The sequence below is a fragment of the Anas acuta genome, chromosome W, assembly GCF_963932015.1.
Source record: "Anas acuta chromosome W, bAnaAcu1.1, whole genome shotgun sequence".
NCBI lineage: Eukaryota > Metazoa > Chordata > Aves > Anseriformes > Anatidae > Anas > Anas acuta.
Genome location: NC_089016.1, coordinates 17,579,082 through 17,600,870, shown reverse-complemented (window position 1 = coordinate 17,600,870; position 21,789 = coordinate 17,579,082). Strand labels below are relative to the sequence as shown.

General features: G+C 42.8%; 2 protein-coding genes across 4 annotated transcripts in view; both read right to left on the bottom strand.

The window, feature by feature from the left end:
* LOC137847032 (Golgi phosphoprotein 3-like) overlaps nt 1–8,145 on the bottom strand; it is a 61,649-nt gene extending 53,504 nt beyond the window's left edge. The window contains exon 1 of one of the 3 annotated variants that reach the window (XM_068665299.1): nt 7,702–8,145. In XM_068665299.1, coding sequence (XP_068521400.1) covers nt 7,702–7,917 — 216 coding nt within the window. In that variant the 5' untranslated portion in view covers nt 7,918–8,145. The remainder of the gene's footprint in view (nt 1–7,701) is intronic. The other 2 variants (XM_068665297.1, XM_068665298.1) reach the window with 2 other exon arrangements.
* Nucleotides 1–21,789, bottom strand: part of LOC137847036 (non-lysosomal glucosylceramidase-like) — a 393,739-nt gene that overhangs the window by 307,018 nt on the left and 64,932 nt on the right. The gene's annotated exons all lie outside the window — the stretch shown is intronic.

Genomic DNA, 21,789 nt, shown 5'->3' with positions numbered 1-21,789 from the left:
TTATACCAAGGATGCGATGAGAGGAATCGCTGAACAACTAGATGCCACCAGTAAAATGGCATGGGAAAACAGGATAGCATTAGATATGATGCTCGCAGAGGAAGGAGGTGTGTTTGTGTGTGTAATACTGAGCAACCATTGTTGCACTTATACCCAACAATAGTGTCCCAGATGGCTCGGTAACAAGAGCATTGCAAGGGCTTACCACCCTTGCCAGTGAATTGGCAGAAAAAGTAGGCGTATTTAGATCCTTGATCATAGTTGTAGGAGTTTTGACAGCCATTGGTTGCTGCATTATCCCCTGTGTAAGAGGACTAGTACAGTGGTTAACTGAAACCTCATTACTGAAACAAATGACCATGGAGCCACCACCTTAGTCAGATAAGGTGATAATGAGGAGATGGAAAACAAAGAAGAAATCTACCAAATTACACCTTAGAGAAGATTTTTGCAAATATCAACAGTTTATAAAAAAAGAAAAGGGGGGAACTGTAGGAATAGAAATGTTGTTTTTGCAGAGTTACATTGTTTAGAAGGAGGGAATGTGGTACTGAGATATGCTTACAGTGATAAGAAAGTTTAGCAGGCGACCTAGTAAAATGCAGACAACCAGTCTCCTTAGGACAATTAGGTGAAAATCACGGTGTCAAGTCAAGTCAGATAAGTGAAGAAACATTACCACTTCAAGCAGTAAAAATGTCAAAAGAAATTTGAAATTTAACAGGCCGGCAACTGAAGGCCATGCATTGTTTGTGAAGCATCAGATAGATTGTGAACCTGGATTACCCACTCAGTGGGGAAACAGGGGAGGGTCCTGCCATCAAAAGGTATATAAACTGTTTTGGAACTAGTAGATGCGCTCTCTCCTGCTTGTGGGGCGCCCGCCATTGCAATCGCGAATAAATTACTACTTCACTGAGATCCTCGCCTGAGCCTAAGTTATTGGCTACGGAGTGTTTCTCACATTATTATACACATTAATCCATTTTCTCCTTCAGAGGATAAAAAGATACATTATTTTCTTTCCACTGCAGGTTATTGCAATTTAATCTACCTGAAGACAAGATTAACCAGAGCACAGAAGCTGCAGCTGACAGTGAAAAGGAGACATGATCAAATTCTATATGTGCTTTAATAACCTAGGTAATCTCCGTTACTTTCTAATACACATTCAAAGCTCCTGCATTAATCTCAAGTCTAACAGCTATAGATTTTTTACCTCTAACAAAATCTGATACTCCATGACAGTATAGTAGTGCACGATGCCAGATGGGTTAAAACACAAAAAAAAGTTCAGCTTCTGTGGCAGAAATCTCTAAAGTCCCAAGTCGATTTCCTTTGGCAAGGAACTGTATAGGCCCAATTGCCTAACAGCTAGGCAGTATTAAAACTACAGTTTTCTCCCCTGAACTTATAAATATACCGTATCTGTCCCCAAATACAACAGCTATCCTTTTCTTTTTTTTTTTTCTTTTTCTTTTTTACCCAGTAAGACCGTAAGGGGAGATGATTAGAAAGTACCTAGCAATAAGCAGCTTACACATGCTTAAAAGAAAATTAACAGAAAGATATGCAAAGAAGCCCAATAGCCTGATTTCCTAGCAGGAGGAATAAATCATACAGCATCTACAAACAAAGAACCTGCAAACATTCAATTCATTTGCAATTACAAAGATCTAGGTCACAAGGCATACCATTCATCATTTTAATGGTCCACCACAAACTACTATATTTCAGTCCTTTTGTTTATTTAGGGTTTGGGGCAGGGGGCAGATCTGACATATATAATACAGGTTAATCGTAATGCCACAAACCTATGTGCTTCTACTCGTCCAGGCTTATATACAGCACAATTTAGAGGAATAGATTTATATTATTTTACGTGCAATTTTATTTCTGAAATCTTTCTGCAGCAATGTTTTATGAATATTTCTTTATGAAAGGAAAGAAAAATTACTGAAATTCACATTTTACAAGCAGGTTTGCTGTGAAAAACAGTCAACAGTGGCACAGTAGGCTAACTTTTTTCCTTTCTTTAACAAAAGTTCTGACAAAACAGCCTGAGAATGTTTTCCATGTAGAAGAAACTAAAACACACACCTACTGGAGACTAGCTTCCTCTTTCCCCAATACCGCAACACAAGCAAACATGTGCAGTAGTCATTTGCTCCAAGTAGAACAGTCATTCTTAACTTTTCTTACTGTCTGCAGCACCTTGGCTGGTCAATTTAGTCTTGCAAAGAAGGCCCATTACACGTAGCATAACAGAGCTAAGCACAGCAGTTCCTGAAATACTTTAATATAAAAAAACACCGCATCTGAATACCACTTCTTTAATGTAAAATGTTATTTTTTCAGTTCCACGATTACTTACTCAATGATTAGTCAGCCATACTTTCTCAGGTATACTTCATGCAAAATTTTCAAAATAATCACCTTGCTGTAGGAGAGGAACAGATTTGCTTTTTACAAGCACTTAAAAAAAAAAAAAAAAAGAAATATCACTAGAAAGGCTCTGGCAAATTTTTGTCTGGCCTTCTTACACAAGACAGCTTGAGATTAAAGAACGAACTACACTACACTTGAAGATATTCACAAATAAGTAATTTAGATTACAAATTACCCATGCTAGAAGAGCATGGATAACCATACTGTCTACATGAAGAAACATGAAAAATAAAGACTATTTTAATATGTAAAGTCAACTTGTATCTACAATGCTGCCTCCAGATGAACATGTCCCCCAAAACAGCAGGTTTTACTGGAAAGCCTGGCGAAGAGGCACTTCACTGCATCTTGTAGTGCTCAGAACTTGGGTACTCCTCCTCCCATGCCACCTCTTCTGATGACCTGTAATTTATGTATGGCCATGAAAACAAAACAAAAACAGACCAGAAAGGTAGGCAATTATGAAAGAAAGAATTTTTCATCACAGACATTACACACTTCGTTGTTATTAGGCCTTGAACTTTTGAGAAAAAGCATGTCTTTGTCAAGGTTTCAGCATTCATACAGCATTCTTCAACTCTGATGTGAATTCCCAACAGACACCTCCTCACATTTCACTCATTTGTCCCAAAATTTTTTCAGCAAAACCTGGGAGCTCTTGAGTTGATATTCTGGCTATTATTGAAGCTTTTTATTAAACAGAAAAGAACAACTGAAAACTAGAGATACCAAGACAACTTTCCAGAATTTCTTTGTTACACAGGAGGAAAAAAAAAAAACACAACACTTCTGCATCACAATATGAATTCCACAAATCCAAATTTTAAGATTATAGAAAATGCCACCCATATTCCTGATATTTTTAAAAATTCTTCTTACTTAAAAAAAAAAAAATCTTTAGGATTAAAACACATTTCAGTAACAAACCCAGCTGCTCAGATTTGTAAGAGGAATAAAGAATAAAGTTTCATTTTTAGCACTAATCAACACAAAACACCACATTTAAAGCAGGCAAAACACCTCCCTAATAACTTGTTTATTTCCATACAATGAAAATACAATCCAGAAACCTTCATAGAAACTACTTGAACAGAAAGCTATGCTGTAAGACTACTGCAACACTAATTTTTCAGTAATAAATGAACCAATTTGAGTAGCAAAGATCCAAGAAAATTTCTGTACTGAACAAAGTGACCGAACACCACTTCACTCTCACTGCTTTGGTGTTCAACAAAGAAAGGATAAATAAATCCAGAAATATTCACTGTTGCAACAGTGTGGGACTATTATTTCAGCAGACTTCATATGAGTTTTCTTTTAGCAAATAAAGAAATAGTTACAGATAAAATAAGTATTTTTATCTTATTAAGCACAATTATGTGATCTACAGAAGTAGGTGCCACATCTCTATAGCTAGTTCAATTTGTTGATCTGTGGCACATTGTGTACAGGAACAGCTGTGAGCGTTGCTGCATTTGAACAGATTCCCCACTACTACAAAAAGGAAAACTATATATATATATATATATATATACACACACACAAATGAAACAGAGACAGAGCACAGCCACCTTGCAGCCTCTCAGTTTTCTATGGGACAGAGTCACAAGATGTCCAGAAGGGCCATAGCAAACAAACTGGTCTATACTCATCTCTAAGCTGTCATTTTCAAATAAGCTGTTAGTATTTATTACTCCATTCTTTTGGCAGCAGTGACCTTAGATGCTTCAGGAGTTCTACATAATAGCCTCTCTTCCACTGCAGCTTTGACCTATCCTATTGCAAAACTATTTTTAACTTAATACAGCAAAGTATTTTATTTCAGTGAGTATTTTTTATTCCTATAGCAACAGGCTATAATTGCTCTGCTCTAAATGGATGAGCACAACTCCCATTCCCAGCTTTATTTCTGAAGGGATTCCAAGTATTTCCTCAGGGATGCTCCCTCTAGAATTGTAGTAATGCATTCTATTCTAGTGTATTACCTGCTTCTCCAAGGACACTGCATTTGTCATATTATATGTGGGCATTTCAGCATATGCCCCTTGCAACCTACCTTGACTTTGGAATACAGAAATAATTACATATACATAGAAGATACAGATGAAGAGGAACCATTGGTGGGGAAAAAAAAAAAAAAGAGCAACCAGCCCTACATAAACTACATTTTAATAAGATTAAACTGAGGGGGAGTTATGAGTGAAGGCAGTTAATTGTGTGCAAGCACTAAGAATGGGCTGAGGCGTACTGTGTTTTAGGGCAGCTAGACATTCACATCACTGAACCAATACTGCAGCAACAACCATGCAACAACTCAAGAGTTCTGCTATGGCTGTTAAAGGCCTTGCTCTGTTCTGAAGGCAGGAGTCACGTAAGTATCTAAATCTCCTAAAAACATACAACTCATCTATCCATCACTGCCTGAATCTTCCTGTAAAACTCTAAGAGTAAAGGCTCTTCCATCTACACGTACAAATTATAAACTGTGTCTACTTGCATGAAAGGCATTCCATACACAATTTACACTGTATTATGCCATATTCACCAGCGTTTAACGTTAGAAAAAAAAAATTACCCCCAGAAAATCTCAAAGCTAAGTTATCGATGTAGTTATCAGTGACTTCTCAGAGAGAAGCTATTTTCAGGTAAACATGCTCTTATACCAATTCAACATTGAAGCCAAATTATTATTTTATTCCAAGAGGATAAAATAATTTAGTGTTTAGTTGAACGAACAGGAAGGATGTTCTCAGCTTTAGATTTACTGGTTTTCAGTTTAAAGCTCACATACCTGCCTTACACTTTCCCTTACACTTTGTGTAGTTTCACAATTATACTTTACAGACCTTATTTTACTTTTGTCTGTTTGTTGTCGTAAGATAGACTTGCACAAATGTCACTGGGAACCAACTCTATTGGAAATAAAAACTTTATAAAAAACATTCCCAGTTCCATTAATTTCTTTTGCTTACTTATTCAAAAAATAGAGAACGAAAAATTCATCTTTGAAAATGAACCTATAGTTTAAAATAAAAAAGACAAAGAGCTTTATTTACTATAAGGGAGAGAGGCACAAGGGACACAAAACCAAAACAAACCCTGGTGATTCATATCTAACAAACCTCAGGAACTGTCTATGATGTTTATGCACATAAGCCCCTACCCTAGAGACGACATTACCATTCTTCTTGGCTGATGTTTCAACCGCAAAATCTTAAGAGAGTCATGAATATCCACATCACTGTAATCAGTTCTTTTTTCATTCTAAGAAATAATACATTATCTGTAGCACACAGTAAAGTTATGTGATTTATAATTTTGATGCACACCAGTGCAAAGCTGGATTTTTTTAGGCCCAATATTAATTACTAACTTTCATGTACTAGGAGTACTTACACTGTATAATCCTAGGCAGACAGAATGCTACCTAACTTGAAATCTTTACAGCCCAGTACCCACAAATTCAGCAGATTTACCACAGATTCACGAGAAACGGGGCTGAAAGATCACCCGGTCTATCACATCTTTCTTGTAGGCAATCCTGACAGAAACCTGCCTTGGCACGCCTAACACTTCCCTGCAACTATTCAGCTGAGTCAGAAGAGAAATGTGCATAGGCACATACATCTTCAGAGTCAACAGGTGGAAGCACACATCATTGTGAATATCTACTGACTTTATTAGGATATCATGGCAAGGTCCATCTGAAAAAAAAAATATGGCCTAAAGCACATAGCCAGAGAGAAATAAAGCATGTTACTGTAGCAGGTATGCACACAGATACACCCCCACACATTAGAAAACAAACATTAAGCAGGAGAACTACTCTTTAATCTAATCATCATCAACCAGCAAATCTATTTTAGATGCAATGCACTGTCAAAGAACATACAACTTATCACCTACTTCTCCCCCCCCCCCCCCCCTTACTCTGTGCTCATAAACAGGCACAACTTCAAGATACTTCCACTCAAATCAATGAGCTGTCTTCATTAGTTTACAACAAAAAATAAAGCAGGTCACTTAATGACATTCATATTATAACTCAGATCTGAAATAAACATATTATACTTCACCACACACCATATCAAACTATTTCCCCGATAGGGCTGACTTTCAGCAGTGTGCGTATTTTTCATATTGATTATCCCTTCCAAATGATAATCAATATAAAATTGACTCCCATGTCAATAGAAATATACCTTCTGTTATTCACAGTACAATAGCGAACAATCTATAAATTCAACAAAAACACTGAATTATCATTTTGACCCACTTAGGACTCAAAACCTATTTTTGTCACATGTATTGCCTTAAATTTTAAGACATTTAAGACATTTTTAAGACATGTGCATTAGTCTGAAAAGTCTTTTTAGAAAGAGCTGCTGCACATCCTAAAGCCCTGTAAGCACAATATAGTTTTGTCTGACAAAACATGGACAAGTCTCCCAGGTAAGAGCTACAGGTAAGTTGGAGGAGGAGCATAAACATCATAGGTCTACACAGGCCTTCAAGCCAAGCTCTAGTGCTGTCTGGAGGCCTTGGCCCTCACCTCAGGGTACCTGTCCACCAAACCCTTCCTCAAGCCTTCCTTGAGATGCTACAAACTGAAAAACCATTCCACCAGCCCCATGTCCAAAAAGGGGGGGCAACTCTCCCCCAAGTGCCTTCCCCACCTCCAAATCCCTTTGCATACACCCTGTCCTCCAGCAACATCATGAACAGAGAATCACAGAATGGTTTGGATTAGAAGGGACCTTAGAGCCCCTCCAGTTCCAACTCCCTGCCATGAGCAGGGACACCTCCCACCAGAACAGGCTGCCCAAAGCCCCATCCAGCCTGGCCTTGGGCACCTCCAAGGATAGGGCAGCCACAGCTTCTTTGGGCAACCTGTGCCAGTGCCTCACCACCCTTTCAGTGAAGAATTTCCTCCTAACCTCTAATCTAGATCTCCCCTCTTTTAGTTTAAAACCATTCTCCTTTGTCCTGTTATTATCCAATTGAGCAGAGAGCCACTCTCCTTTTTTTTTTTTTTTTAATAAGTCCCCTTTAAGTACTGAAAAGCAGCCTTGTTTTCTTTAGACATTCCCCCCTCTCCCAGCACCTGCCCCAAACCCTCAAGTTACCCCACGCCTGCCCTGCCCCATCCCCCCCGCACCCTACATCGCCGACGCCCTCCCCCGACCTCCCTTTCACCGTCAGCACCCCCCACAACCCCTCGACAAATCCCGCTCCCTTCAGGGGCCGCCGCACCTCGCGGTCCTTGAGGCCGAGGAGTAGCACTTCCTCCATGAGGGTGAGCCGCGTTTCCTTGGAGTCGCCCTTTTCGTCATCCCCCAGCTCATCTCGGTGGCCTTCGTCCTCCAGGCCGCCGCCAGCCCCCCACTCCTTGTCGGCGGCGGCGGCACTGCGGGAGGCCTCAGTACGGCGCTGCACCAGGCCGGAGCTGCGCTGGGTAAGGGAAGTCATGGCCGGAGGCGGCGGGGAGGGTACAGGAAGAGGGAGCGGGGAAGAAGAAAGCGCAGGAGCCGCTCCCACCTCGGCCCTACCCGCACCGCCGCTGCGGCCGGCCGGGAGGACTCATGAGGAGCAGGGCTGGGGCTCGGCCACGGTGAGGGAGGTGGAGGCGGCCGGCGTCCTCCCCTGCGGCGACCGAACTGGAGGACTGCGCTTCTCGCCCAATATGGCGGCGCGGGCTGATGTCAGCGGAGGATGTGGCAGCGGCGGTCGGGGGGAGGCACCGGAAAGGGCCGCGAGCAAAGGGAGCGAGACCCGACCCATCCCCGCTCTCCTGCCCGCCCCGCTCTGCCCTGAGGGACAGCGAGGACGGTCCCCCGGGAGGGGCGGCAGTGGGCGGGGGGTTCCGGGGGGTTCCACAGCAACAGACGGGCGAAGCGCGGTACAGAGGGAGGGGGACAGGGACAGGGACAGGGACAGAAAGGGGGAACGAAGCCCAGGGGGTGCCGGCTGCCGTCGAGGGTATCTCGGCTATAGCCGGGGCGAGTCTGTGACTCCTCGGGAACTGTCCCCCGAGCCGGCCATGGCACTCGATAGACAGTGCCTTACTGACAGCCATCGCTCTGCTTGGTTTCAGTTTTAGCTGCCAGACCTTGCCTCATGGATACCATGGCACTCTCAACATGTGCGTCTGATATATATAAACACAACAACGAAGCTCAAGCCACATTGAGCTCTTAGCAGTCTTGACTTCAAAATGAACAGATGCAGTCCCTTGTCCACAAGGCATCTTGCCAAGCCTTCAACCGCTCCTGCAGGCCTGTCCAACACCTTGACACCAGTGCTGCTGCTGCTTCAGCCAGAGATGGAGGCAGCACAACTTCTCTTCCCATGCACTTCTATTTACCCAATTCAAGCACTGCAAGGGCCGTGTTTGTGAGAAACACTCTGTAGCCAATAACTTAGGCTCAGGCAAGGATCTCAGTGAAGTAGCATTTTTATTTGTGATTGCAATGGTGGGGGCCCTACAAGCAGGAGAGCGCACTTACTAGTTCCATAACACAGTTTATATACTTTTTTTTTTTTTCCTCGAGGACCGGGACCCTCCCCTGTTTCCCCATTGACTGGATTTGGGTAATCCAGGTTCACAATCTATATGGTGCTTCACAGACAAGACATGGCTTTCAGTTGCCGGCCTGTTATAAGTCAAATTTCTTTTGACTTTTATACTCTTTGAGGTGGTAATGTTTCTTACACAGTGATTTCCACCTTATTGCTCTAAGGATTCTGGTTGTCTGCATTTTACAAGGTCACCTGCTAAGCTTTCTTATCACTGCAAGCATATCTCAATACCACACTCCTTCCCTTTAAGCAATGTAACTCTGTGCAAAAACATTTTTATTCCCACATGTTTCACCAAAACCTCAAACTATCAAAGCCAAATCCCACATGTATTCATTCCGAAGTAGTGTATTTTGTTGCAGAATAAAGGTGCCTCTAATGAAAGGATGGCCTATGCTCCAGGGTTAGTGAAGTCAAGGATAGAAGAATGGGGACTTGCTTAGTCGCATTAAAAACAGATGTTGCTGAATGTCTTTACTTACTACTGTGCAAATTCACTGAAACAAGGACTCTTGGGGCCCCTCACAAAGGATGGTTCCTGACAAAAATGGGGAAACTGTCTCAAAAACCATCTGAGACCAACCTTGTGGTTTGGACAAGAGCCAAGGAGCAGCTGAGCCTGCACAAAGTCAAGAGGTCAACTAGTGGTGATGAAGAAGAGTTATCAGACTTCATCCCTATGACCCCCGGCGACCACCATGAGAAGGCACTGCACAAGTGCAGACAGAGGAGTTTATGGAAATTACTTCTTGGAACTAATTTTAATACGAAGTGGGGATAGGTTATGCATATGTATAGGTATATTGGGAAACTTCATGCATATGTAACTTTTTACTGCATATAACCAAGGTAAGTTGCCGCATTGGGGTGCACATACCTTTGGGAGCTATCCTGCGTGCGCCCGGCGCCAAAATAAACCACATACCTACTTTATAACTCATTTGCTTTCAGTTGTAGAGTTATTCCATGAATCATTTTGGCGAGTGTTGCCTTCAGGGGGCAGTGGCGACCTGGTTCAGGAACGGCACGGCGACCAACCCCAGGCTGCTCGGTCCATCGGCTCACAGACACCAATGTGGTGGATGGCAAATGGTGTTTATTGTCGAGTCACATGGTGTTATATACCCGAGGCCCATAGCGTCACTTCCGCTTGCTTACATCACAGACCACACGCTACTGTCCATCAGGGGAGGGGCTCCACCTTTCCGTACAGCGCGACATCTTCCGGCCGCCAGACCCTAACTACCCACAGGCGAGCCAGGCAGGAAGCTCTCTGCCTGCCCACAGCAGTGGCTGTGCCACGGATGTCCTAGCGCGCACCGGGCACATTACCCTGAGGGAAGTCTGCTCCTCAGCCGCTTAGCTTACTGCACAGGCAGACAACGACCTGCTGGACCGTGGCCAAACAGTATGTGTAACAGTACAGGAAGGGCCTATAAGTCGTACACGTGGCCAGGGCAGCTGGTAAACCGCAGAGACATCTGGCGTGCAGCATAGTCCCTGTAAAGGAGGAGGGTACGCTACAGGCTGACTGATGGAGTGGTTGAGGGGGATTTGCTGAGGGATAAAGCAGTCAAGAGGGATTTGCTGACCAATGGAGTGGCTGCTAGTGATCTTGGGAGCAGATTGAGCAAATCCGAGGATACTGCTGCATCCCAGTTCTGGGAGGACATGCTAATGACTCTATAAGAAGCAGGAAAAGGGTAAGTGGACCTCTCCGAATTGTGACAAGGTTACCAGGGTAATATTTGCAGCTGCAGGAGGGATGCTAACTGGAGTGTTAATAATTGTATGTCTTATTTCTAGATGTCCAGGTATCTAATGCTGAAAGTGTGGGAATAAAAATGTTGGTTTTGCACAGTTACATTGTTTAGAGGGAAGGAATGTGGTACTGAGATATGCTTGCAGTGATAAGAAAGCTTAGCAGGCGACCTTGTAAAATGCAGACAACCAGAATCCTTAGAGCAGTAAGGCAGAAATCACTGTGTAAGAAACATTACCAACTCAAAGAGTATAAAAGTCAAAAGAAATTTGACTTATAACAGGCCGGCGACTGAAAGCCATGTCTTGTCTGTGAGTGCATGGACCCTGGAGGTTCTGCAGATTGCTGACAGAGCACCTGAGACTGATTAAAGAGGCAGGATCCACTGTGAGAATAGAAATGTTGTTTTTGCAGTTACATTGTTTAGAGGAAAGGAATGTGGTCTTGAGATATGCTTACAGTGATAAAAAAGCTTAGCAGGCAACCTTGTAAAATGCAGACAACCAGACACCTTAGGACAATTAGGTAACAATCACAATGTTAAGTCAAGTCAGATAAGTGAAGAAACATTACAGTAAAAACATCAAAAGAAATTTGAAATTTAACAGGCCAGCAACTGAAGGCCATGCATTGTTTGTGAAGCATCAGATAGATTGTGAACCTGGATTACCCACTCAGTGGGGAAACAGGGGAGGGTCCTGTCCTCAAAAAGTATATAAACTGTGTTTTGGAACTAGTAGATGCGCTCTCTCCTGCTTGTGGGGCGCCCGCCATTGCAATCTCGAATAAATTACTATTTCACTGAGATCCTTGCCTGAGCCTATGTTATTGGCTACAGAGTGTTTCTCACAATTTGGGGGCTCGTCCGGGATCCAGTCACCTACTGAGGAGCCCCACAGCCGCAGCAGCAGGAAGGCATGCCCCGCTGATTTCAGCGGTCCTGTGCATTGACAGTGGCGGTTCTGCGGAAAGCTGACAGAGGGCCCAAGACTGGTTAAAGAGTCAGGATCCGTGAAGTAGTGGGGAAAGGAAGAAGGTAGGCACTCTGGGTTTAAGAATTGATCCAGTAACTCTGTGCACAGACCAAGGTAAGAAATATTAAGTATTGCCTTGGGGGTCGGGTGAGACTCTGTGTGAAGAGTGTCAGGAAATTTGGTGTATGGTAAGCCCTCGCACGGGGAAGTACTTAGAAGTACACCAGGGAATCTGGTAAACTCATAGGTGTGCGGTAACCCTTGCACGGGGAAGTGCTTGGCAGTACACCCCCATTTTCCAGAATTGGAACATTAGTGTGTGGTACACTGCAGAAGGGAAATTTCTGTAGCAACATACTGGCGAGGGCTAGGAAAAAGGGGAAATATGAGTTCCAGGGGATAGGGAGATATCCCTGGGGGAGTGCCTACCAATAGTTCTTCCTGAAGAATGATAAGAAACTGGAAACATAATCCCAAAATTAGAGGGATTGTAAAAGAAAAAAAAAAAAAGGTTAAATATTGTGTATCAGTCTGGACAAAAGAACCAATTAAGGAAAAAGCAGTATTTTGGACAAAATAGGGGGCTGATGAAAATTCAGGCTTTAAATTTATGTGTAAACAAGAAGATTCCTTTTTCGGAGGAGCCAAGTTATGCTCCCTATCATCCTAATATTGCACCGGTGGCAGCAGCAGTCACTCCAGGAAGGGAGACAGGGACTATAATTAACACTGTCCCTAAAAGAAGGATCGTACTCTAGGCTCTGGCAAGAATTAGAACAAGGTAGAAGATATATGGAGAATTTTGCCTTCCCTGATACTAACAGTACTAACACTAACTGTGTATCCTCTTAGGTGAACTACCCCCCTCCTTACCAGCAGAGAGGTTAGGACTTTTAAGAAGGAGAGGAAGTCTTTATTTGAGGACCACAACAGCCTAGCTGAACAATTAGACCAGTTCCTACAACCTGACATATTATACTCTTGGGGGAGGGAATTATGTCTATAAGTATGTTGTTTACAGGGAAAGAAATGGGAATGATCAGGAGGAGAGCTGCTATACAAGAATGGGAAAGAGCTCATCCTCCAGGACAAGGGGTAATACTAGCAGAGCAGAAACACCCATTTGCTCTTCCTGTCTGGAATAATAATAGTGTGCAACACAGAAATCATATGAGAGACTTGGGGTCAGAATGAGAGAGTACTTGGGGATGATTCCTGAGGACCCGGTATCCCAAGGACTCTTGAAAGTTCATTGTGTGATTAAAGCCTGGCAAGATACGCAGAAAATGCTTCAGAAGATGGGGGCATGTAGTGAACAGTCACTGGGGGACCCTCCTGAGGGAGGCCCTGGAGGTGTGTGTCTGGAGGGGAGATGAGAAGGAAAAGCAGAGAGCGAAACTAATGGTATTAACAGTGCAGTGAGTAGTGAGGCAGAGGGTTGGAGAAAGAGGAAGAAAATCTTCAGGAGGAGTCAGGGCCAGGATGGAAAGGAGAGGAAGAGAGATGAAGGAATGGCAGGCAAAGAAGGCTGCCTGTGTTGTGGCCTGAGTCCTAGCAGGGACAGGCTTTGATAAGATGTTTTAAGTGTGGCCAGGCTGGCCACTTCGAATAGGAATATCCAGAGTGGAAGAAGGAGGAAAGAAGGAAAATGGGATGAAATATGGTATACTGATATGTTGTTTCAGCATCCTGGAGGGAAAAGGTATGGAATTAAGTTGGACCCTGACTGAGCCTTTGGTGCTGGTATTAGAAAAGTACAGGCTGGAGAAAGATAAAGGAAGTGTTAAAAGGGTTGCTGAAGGTGTTAAAGATGTGGCATGTAATATTTAACAGAGCTGTTGAACAGAAGTTGAATGAGCAGGGAAAGGGGATGTAGGCATTATCACACTAACAGTCTAGAAGTTTTGGTATATTTGCTGTGGTGTTTGGTCAGTTTCCCAAGTATCAGGGAGGTGCACGGAGGGGGGACAGCCTGCTCCACCAGGAGCCACAGGCCGCAGGGGGGCTTCGGCTCCAGCACCTGGAGCACCTCCTCCCTCTCCTTCTGGGCTGACTTTGATGTCTGCGGGGAGGTTTCTCACTCCTTACTCTCCCAACTGCTGTTGAGCAGCAGGTTTTTGTTTGTTTCTTTCTTTTGTTTGTTTCTTTCGCCCCTTTGGGGCCAGATGAAATTGTCCCTTATCTGCCACAGGGAGGCTTCTGGGTTTTCCTCACAGGGGCTGCCACTGCAGTTTCCCACCCCCACACCCCTCACACCCCCGAACCTTGCCATCAAACCCAATACACTGGGGAACAGCTAGGTCATTATTGACTTGTAAAGTATCAGGGATTAAATTAACTAATGAAACCCTAAAAAGTGATGGGGGTAGAAGGGGCTGGGATAACAGTGCCACCTTTGGGGGATACCAAGCTGAGACTAGGGGATAAAATGATCACTGGGTAATTATTGTATGTACCCAAGGCAGGGACTAACTTGTTGGGAAGGGATTTGATGATGAAATTGGGCATTCAAATAGTAAATTGTTAGACTGGAATAACAGTGTTATTAATGGAGTGCTCTCAGGCCCTGATGATTCAAAGATCGAAGCCGAAATTCCTTTAAGTGGTATATTCTTTATTGCAGCGCTGGATGCACGGGGGATCTCTCCACCTATCGTGCATACTCAAAGCGGAAAGCAGTCTTGAATTTATACAATCAATCTATCAATATTCTACAAGCGCCTATACATATGCATTACCTATCCCCGCCTTCCCTCGCTTCTCATGCTAATTAGCCTTTTGGCACCTTGCGCCTGCGTAGAGCCTCCCAAGAATTGTGGGCAGGGGTCTTTGGGACGTGGGCAGGGGTCTTTGGGACGTGGGCAGGGGTCTTTGGGAGGAAGACCCCGAGTCTTCCTCACAGTGTACTTTTCACCTTTGGTCAGGAATCTGCTGAATTGGCACGTTTCTTAATTGCGAGAGCTGGTTGTTGCCAATTCTTCCGTTTGTTGTATCTTTATAATGAATTCCAATGTCCAATTTTGAGATTTATAGTCCTTACATTTGTTTCTCTGTCCGTCTGCCGCTTCCTTATCATGAGTTCCAGTGTCTTGTTTCGAGATACACAGTCCATGTCTGGGGATTGTCCTTGCCTCCCCAATACCTCCTTAATCAATCCCCCCTTTTCTTTTCCCATGCAAATTCTTTTGCATCAGATACTTTCATTATTTACAGTAACAAAACAAAGCAGGCATCTAAACAACATGCACACAAATATTCCTAACACTACTAATGTTATAGAGCAATGAACACTTGTTTCAAACATTGGAAATTGGGCAACCAGGCGGTTAACTTATTCCATATTTCACTAAAACTCCATGAAAGATCATCTTTACTGATCTCATGTAGGACCCTTGTCTGCTTCCATATTTCTTCCAGGTCGGTAGAGATCCTTCCACTCTGATCTACATACACACAACAACTTGTATTTATTACTGTACAGACTCCCCCTTGAGCGGCCAGTAACAAGTCTAGGGCCATCCGATTTTGTAATACTAAATACTACCTGTGATAAACTAGATATCTCTTCTTGTTGAGCCTTTATAGCATCCAGAGTTTTGTTTTCTAACTTCTCTATAATTGCAGAAATATTAACTATTGCCTTTTCCAATTCACTCACTCCTAACCATGTGATAAACCATCGAACAAAACTATGAAAAGCGGTGTGTCTCTCTATCAATGGATTGTTAATTTTTCGTCTAATTCTCCGGATATGATTTCTCAAATAACCTCGAGGTGCTACATCATGTATGGTCAAATTGGGGACTACTGCTCCAAGAGTGCAAGTTCCCTTCCAATTCTCGGGCAAGACCTTACGGGCTGTATCATTGCATAGCCAATACCACCCTTTTCCTTCTGGAACCGGCCAGCTGGTTGAATTTGCCCAGCCGCTAGTCGTACTAATATCAATTGTTCGATTACAAGATGTCTGATTTCCCACATAAGTAGTATCCGTATTTATACAATCCTGTTTTCCCATACCCCTAGGTGGGTTACACCTTTGTACACATACATAGTAAGATTCCAACGGCACAAAGCTACTCACTTCTAGTTCCAAAACTTCTTCATATTTTCGACCCCAAGATGTGTTTTCCCACAAATTAGTCCAAGGTAAGTTTGCAGGCAAGGGAATCCTGATTAACGATACACCCTTATTCCCATGCTGTGGCAGATGGGTGCATACCCAACAGTTTGTCTTATTAATTACTTGAGGAATTGTTTGTATCAGGGACAGGTGTAAGTTCTCATCCCAAACTGCCCACCCCGAATCTGAGAACCACACCCCTGCAATCATTAGGATCTGGAAAACCATAATTTTGTTGGTCCAATTGGAGTGGTTGTCCATATCCTTGCCAGGGCCTTCTTCACCCTTGAATCGTGGATCCAAGATGCTTGCTCCTTAATCTTAATGGCGGTGCGTGTTGTCAGTAATACCTGGTATGGTCCCGTCCACTTTCCTTTCGTTTTTCCTCTAGGGGTTGTCCTGAAAAAGTCTTTATATATATAATCCCTGAGCTTAAAAGGGTAGATTGGTTGATCCAACCGTCTAGCCCAGGTCCTGAGAACAAATTTATGTACTTTATTTAATTATTTCTGAAGTTCAGTTATATATGCATATAAATATTCTAATCCTAACTGCGTTCGATCCTCTCCACTAAATAGAAATGGATACGGCCTTCCATATAAGATTTCAAAGGGACTCAAATTCCCTTTTATTCTAGGTTTAACTCAAATTCTAAGTAATGCTAAAGGGAGGGATTGAGGTCATGACAAATTAGATTCTTGTCCAATTTTAGCTATTTGTTGTTTAATTAAATGTTTCATTTTTTCTACCTGTCCACTTGCCTGCGGTCTATAAAGAGTATGCAGTTGTCTTTAGAATATCTTTAGAATCTTACTTATCTGTTGTACCACTTGCACACAAAAATGTGAAACTCTATCAGAAGACATTGCTGCTAGAATCCCAAAGCATGGTATTATTTCATTTAACAAGACTTTAACCACTTCTTCTTGCTTTGTTTGTTCGACAGGGAAAGGCTTCAGGCCTTCCTGAAATCATGTCAGTCAGAACCAGTAAATAACAATACCCCCCTTTTCTAGGGAGTTCTGAAAAATCAATTTGCCACAGTTGCCCCGAATAATTCCCTTTATCAATGACACCAAATGTCACCCTATTTCCTGTATTGGGATTATGACGCATACAGGTGTCACATTGTTGGGTTACCTGCCTTATTGTGGTATACAGATTTCTTGCTACCAAGACTCGATTTAATAGTTTATACAGGGCATCAGCTCCCCAGTGGGTTTTGTTGTGTTCCCCCAAAACCATAGGCCACACCAAATTAGAGGGCATAACAACCCTGTTGTCCTTCAAATGAGCCCACCCATCAACATTCAGCTTCCCTTTTAGATCCTCGATCAACTTTAAATCTTCTTTTGAATATTTAGGAGACTGTCCTTTCTCTAATGTCTGAATTTTACCGTCTGGTATTAAAGCAAGCACTTCCACTTGACCTCTTTCCGCCGCCCTTCTTGCCTCTTTATCAGCCAATCTGTTCCCAATCTCGAAGTCGGTGGATCCTCTTTGATGCCCTAAGCAATGCATAATAGCCACTTTTTCTGGTTGTTTTACAGCCTCTAACAATTTTAAAATTTCTTCAGCATGTTTTATCTGTTTTCCCTGAGCAGTCAGTAATCCACGTTCTTTCCAAATCGCTCCATGAGCATGTACCACGCCAAATGCATATTTAGAATCTGTCCAAATATTTACCCTTTTTCCAGCTGCCAGTTCCAATGCTCTCGTGAGAGCAACTATCTCCGCCTTTTGAGCTGATGTTCCAGGGGGTAAAGGCTTAGACTCAATTACCTGCTGAGTAGTTGTTATAGCATATCCAGCTTTACGTTGTCCTTGTGTAACAAAACTGCTCCCATCCGTGAACCAAGTTTCTTCTGCATCTTCCATGGGCTCCTCCTTAAGGTCTGGTCGGCTGGAATACACAGTCTCCATAGTTTCTAAACAATCGTGAATCACAGGTTCCTCCGGAGCATCACTAAGAAAAGAGGCTGGATTCACAATATTAGTTATCACAATTTCCACATCGTCCTGTTCTACCAATATTGCTTGATATTTCAAAAATCTCTGAGGAGATAACCAATGAGCCCCCTTTTGTTCTAAAACTGCTGACAGTGTGTGAGACAAACACTGTTATCTTCTGCCCCATTGTAAATTTCCGGGCTTCTTGTATATTCATAATTATGGCTGCCACTGCTCGCAGGCAGCCTGGCCATCCTTTACTTACTTCATCCAATTGTTTGGAGAAATAAGCCACTGCCCTTTTGTAAGGTCCCAACTTTTGTGCTAGTACCCCTAAGGCCATACCCTGTCTTTCATAGGAGTATAACCAAAAGGGTTTAGACAAATCTGGTAAACCAAGAGCTGGGGCTCGCATCAACTCCATCTTAAGCTTCTTAAAGGCTGCTCGGGCTTCTCCTGTCCATATTAGTCTTATGCAGTTATCTTTAATTAAATCATACAAAGGCCTTACAATTAATCCATAATTGTTGATCCATAATCTGCACCAACCTGTCATTCCTAGGAAAGTTCGTAATTCTTTAACAGTCTGTGGTTCTGGGGTACGGCAGATTGCTTCCTTGCATTCCGTCCCCAATTCACGTTGTCCTCCTGAGATCTCAAATCCTAGGTACGTCACGTGGGTTTGAACCAATTGTGCCTTCTGTTGTGAAACCCGGTATCCATTCATTCCTAGGAAATTAAGGAGGCTCACCGTCCACTGTATGCAGCTTCCCCTGTCTTCGGTAGCAATCAAGAGATCATCAACATATTGCAGCAGGACCCCTGCAGAATTGGGGGCTTCCCAGGATTCAAGTTCCTTTGCAAGTTGATTACCAAAAATCGTAGGGCTATTTTTAAACCCCTGAGGAAGCACTGTCCATGTCAACTGGACTTTTCGTCCTGAGTCAGGATTTTCCCATTCAAAGGTAAAGAGGTTTCGGCTTTCTGGGGCCAAGGTTAAACAAAAGAAGGCATCCTTTAAATCCAGTACGGTAAACCAGACCAACTTGTCCCTTAACTTGGTCAATAGCGTATAAGGGTTTGCTACCACAGGGTGTATGTCTTCAGTGATTTTACTTATGGCCCTCAAATCCTGAACTAACCTATAGCTTTTTTCATCTGCCTTTTTAATTGGCAATATGGGTGTATTGTATTCTGATTCACATTCAATCAATAATCCATACTGTAAAAAATTATCAATTATCTCTTTAATTCCTTTCCTATCTTCTATCCTCAAAGGATATTACTTAACCTTAACGGGTTTCTCTCCTGGCTTTAATTTAATAATTATTAAGGTCACATTTTTGCTCTTCCAGGGACTTCGGTAGCCCAAACTCCTGGACATATTGATCTGTGATCTCTAAAGGTATTTCACTTTTAGGGTCAGTTTGTATTAGTGCTAAGCTTAACACATTTATTAGTTGTTCTTCTCCTATTCTTAATTTCATTTTCCCTTTTTCAACGACAATTTCTGCTCCTAATTGCTCTAATAAATCTCTACCTAAGAGTGCCCATGAGGAGTTAGGCGTATATAAAAATCTGTGTACGCCCCATTGTTTCCCTAACTTGTACTTCAAAGGTTCACAAAAATAAGCCTTTTCGGTTACACCTTGTCCTGGTTTCAGTTAGAATAGAGTTAATTTTCTTCCTAGTAGCTGGTATTATTATTATGTCTTATTAAACTGTCTTTATCTCAACTCACGGGCTTCACTTTCCATTTCTCTCCCCCGTCTCAGAGAGGGAGGGGGAGGGGGAGCGAACGGCTGCGTGGTGTTTAGCTGCCAGCCGAGTTAAACCACAACACACCTTTTACCCTAACATAATAATTCTGTGAAGGCATTAATGCTTGATTTAGAACTGAATACGTTGCCCCATATCAATAAGAAATTTCACTTCCATTCCTCCCCTAGCTTCATTATAATCAGTGGAGGATCCGCTAGGGTAGATTCCCCAGGTCCCCGTTATTCCTGTTGAAATCAGGGACCAATGATTACCCTAGAAAAAGGCTAGTCAATTTGTCCTCCGAAGCCAGGTCCAAACCGTTTTGTTTTATTTATTTATTTATTTATTTTCATTACATTTCAGAGTTGGTCCAAAAATTCCATAGGGGTTTCTTTTAGACCTTGTTGGAAGCATATTCTCAATTCCCAATTCATCCAGATTTTAGTATTTACTTAGCCGTTCATAATTTTAGGAATGATTAGGGTCTCAGTGGGGTCGGTCAGGGGAATGCAGTTGTCCACAGTTCCCTGAGCGGTCCCATCGGTAATCTGAGCTCGCACATGAACTCAGGTTGTTTTCAGAGTTAACTGTTTTTCTGTTTCCATAACAACTCTCTCTCGGACCCATCATGATCCATTTGCCCCAAAGGGCTAACACCCATGATTTTAAGATCTCTGCCTAGAGCAGAGGCAGAACTATTAACATTCCTACATCCTCTTTCCCTGCTCATTCAACTTCAAACACCTTTAACACTTTCAACAACCCTTTTAACACTTCCTTTATCTTTCTCCAGCCTGTACTTTTCTAATGCCAGCATCAAAGGCTCAGTCAGGGGCCAACTTAATTCCGTACCTTTTCCCACCAAGATGCTGAAACAACATCAGTATACAACATTTCATCCTATTCTCCTTCTCAAAACCAACATTAACTGTAGCAAAACATTAGAGTTTAAAGTTCCATTTAGGGGCCACTTTTCTCCACATTCCAGCTTATAAAGCGGCCACCATTGATTACAATATTTTATCAATGTTTTCCTGTTCACACTTCCACCGGCAGATCCTCCAATATCCTTCCAGTGACTCAAAACACATCCTAACGCACTTTTCTTAGGAATTTCACTGCTTACTCGCCCCCCCATTTTCCAGTTTACACTTTCAGAATACACGTGTTACTTACAAAAGCGTATCACAAAAACGTATCACTCACAAAATTACAGGCACGCAATATCTTTCAGTAGCGATGTCACAAAGCTACTATTACCAGCAATATTGCTAAAATCACAATAACAATAGTCAGAGTCAAATTCCACATGCGATAAGTCAGAAAACCGAACTGTGTAACACCATAACGATATCTTTCTTATAACAATGCCACGAACCTACTATTACCACCAGAAAAATAGCCAAAATCACAGTAACGATAACCAGAGTTAAATACCATACTCCATGAGTCAGAAAAACGAAATAAACAACACAATTCCAGATGGACCTTAAAGCGAGCTCTTTCCTTAAGGTCCCCAAATATACTTATGGTGCTTACCACAAAGTATATACCAAACACTGCCTCGCAGAAGATCACCTTCCGACTTACAGACAGTTCCAGATACAGATGGACCTCAAGGTCCCCAGATATACTTGTGGTACTAACCACAAAGTATATACCAAATACTGTCCTGCAGAAGATCACCTTCCGACTTACTGGACAGTCCCAGATGACCGGTCTACCAGAAAACCAAACCAGAATAAAGAATATACTCACTTACAATGATGGGGTCCTTGTCTGCCTCCGCAGTGATCCGGTGAGTCGAGGAGTCCCTCCGGGAAATCCCGGGGGTACCCTAGGGAGTCCTGTCCCCAGCGGGTCCTGCGGACCGGCAGAGAGGTAGTCCCATCTGGGGTGCAAGATTGATTCAAAGATCGAAGCCGAAATTCCTTTAAGTGGTATATTCTTTATTGCAGCGCTGGATGCACGGGGGATCTCTCCACCTATCGTGCATACCCAAAGCGGAAAGCAGTCTTGAATTTATACAATCAATCTATCAATATTCTACAAGCGCCTATACATATGCATTACCTATCCCCGCCTTCCCTCGCTTCTCATGCTAATTAGCCTTTTGGCACCTTGCGCCTGCGTAGAGCCTCCCAAGAATTGTGGGCAGGGGTCTTTGGGACGTGGGCAGGGGTCTTTGGGAG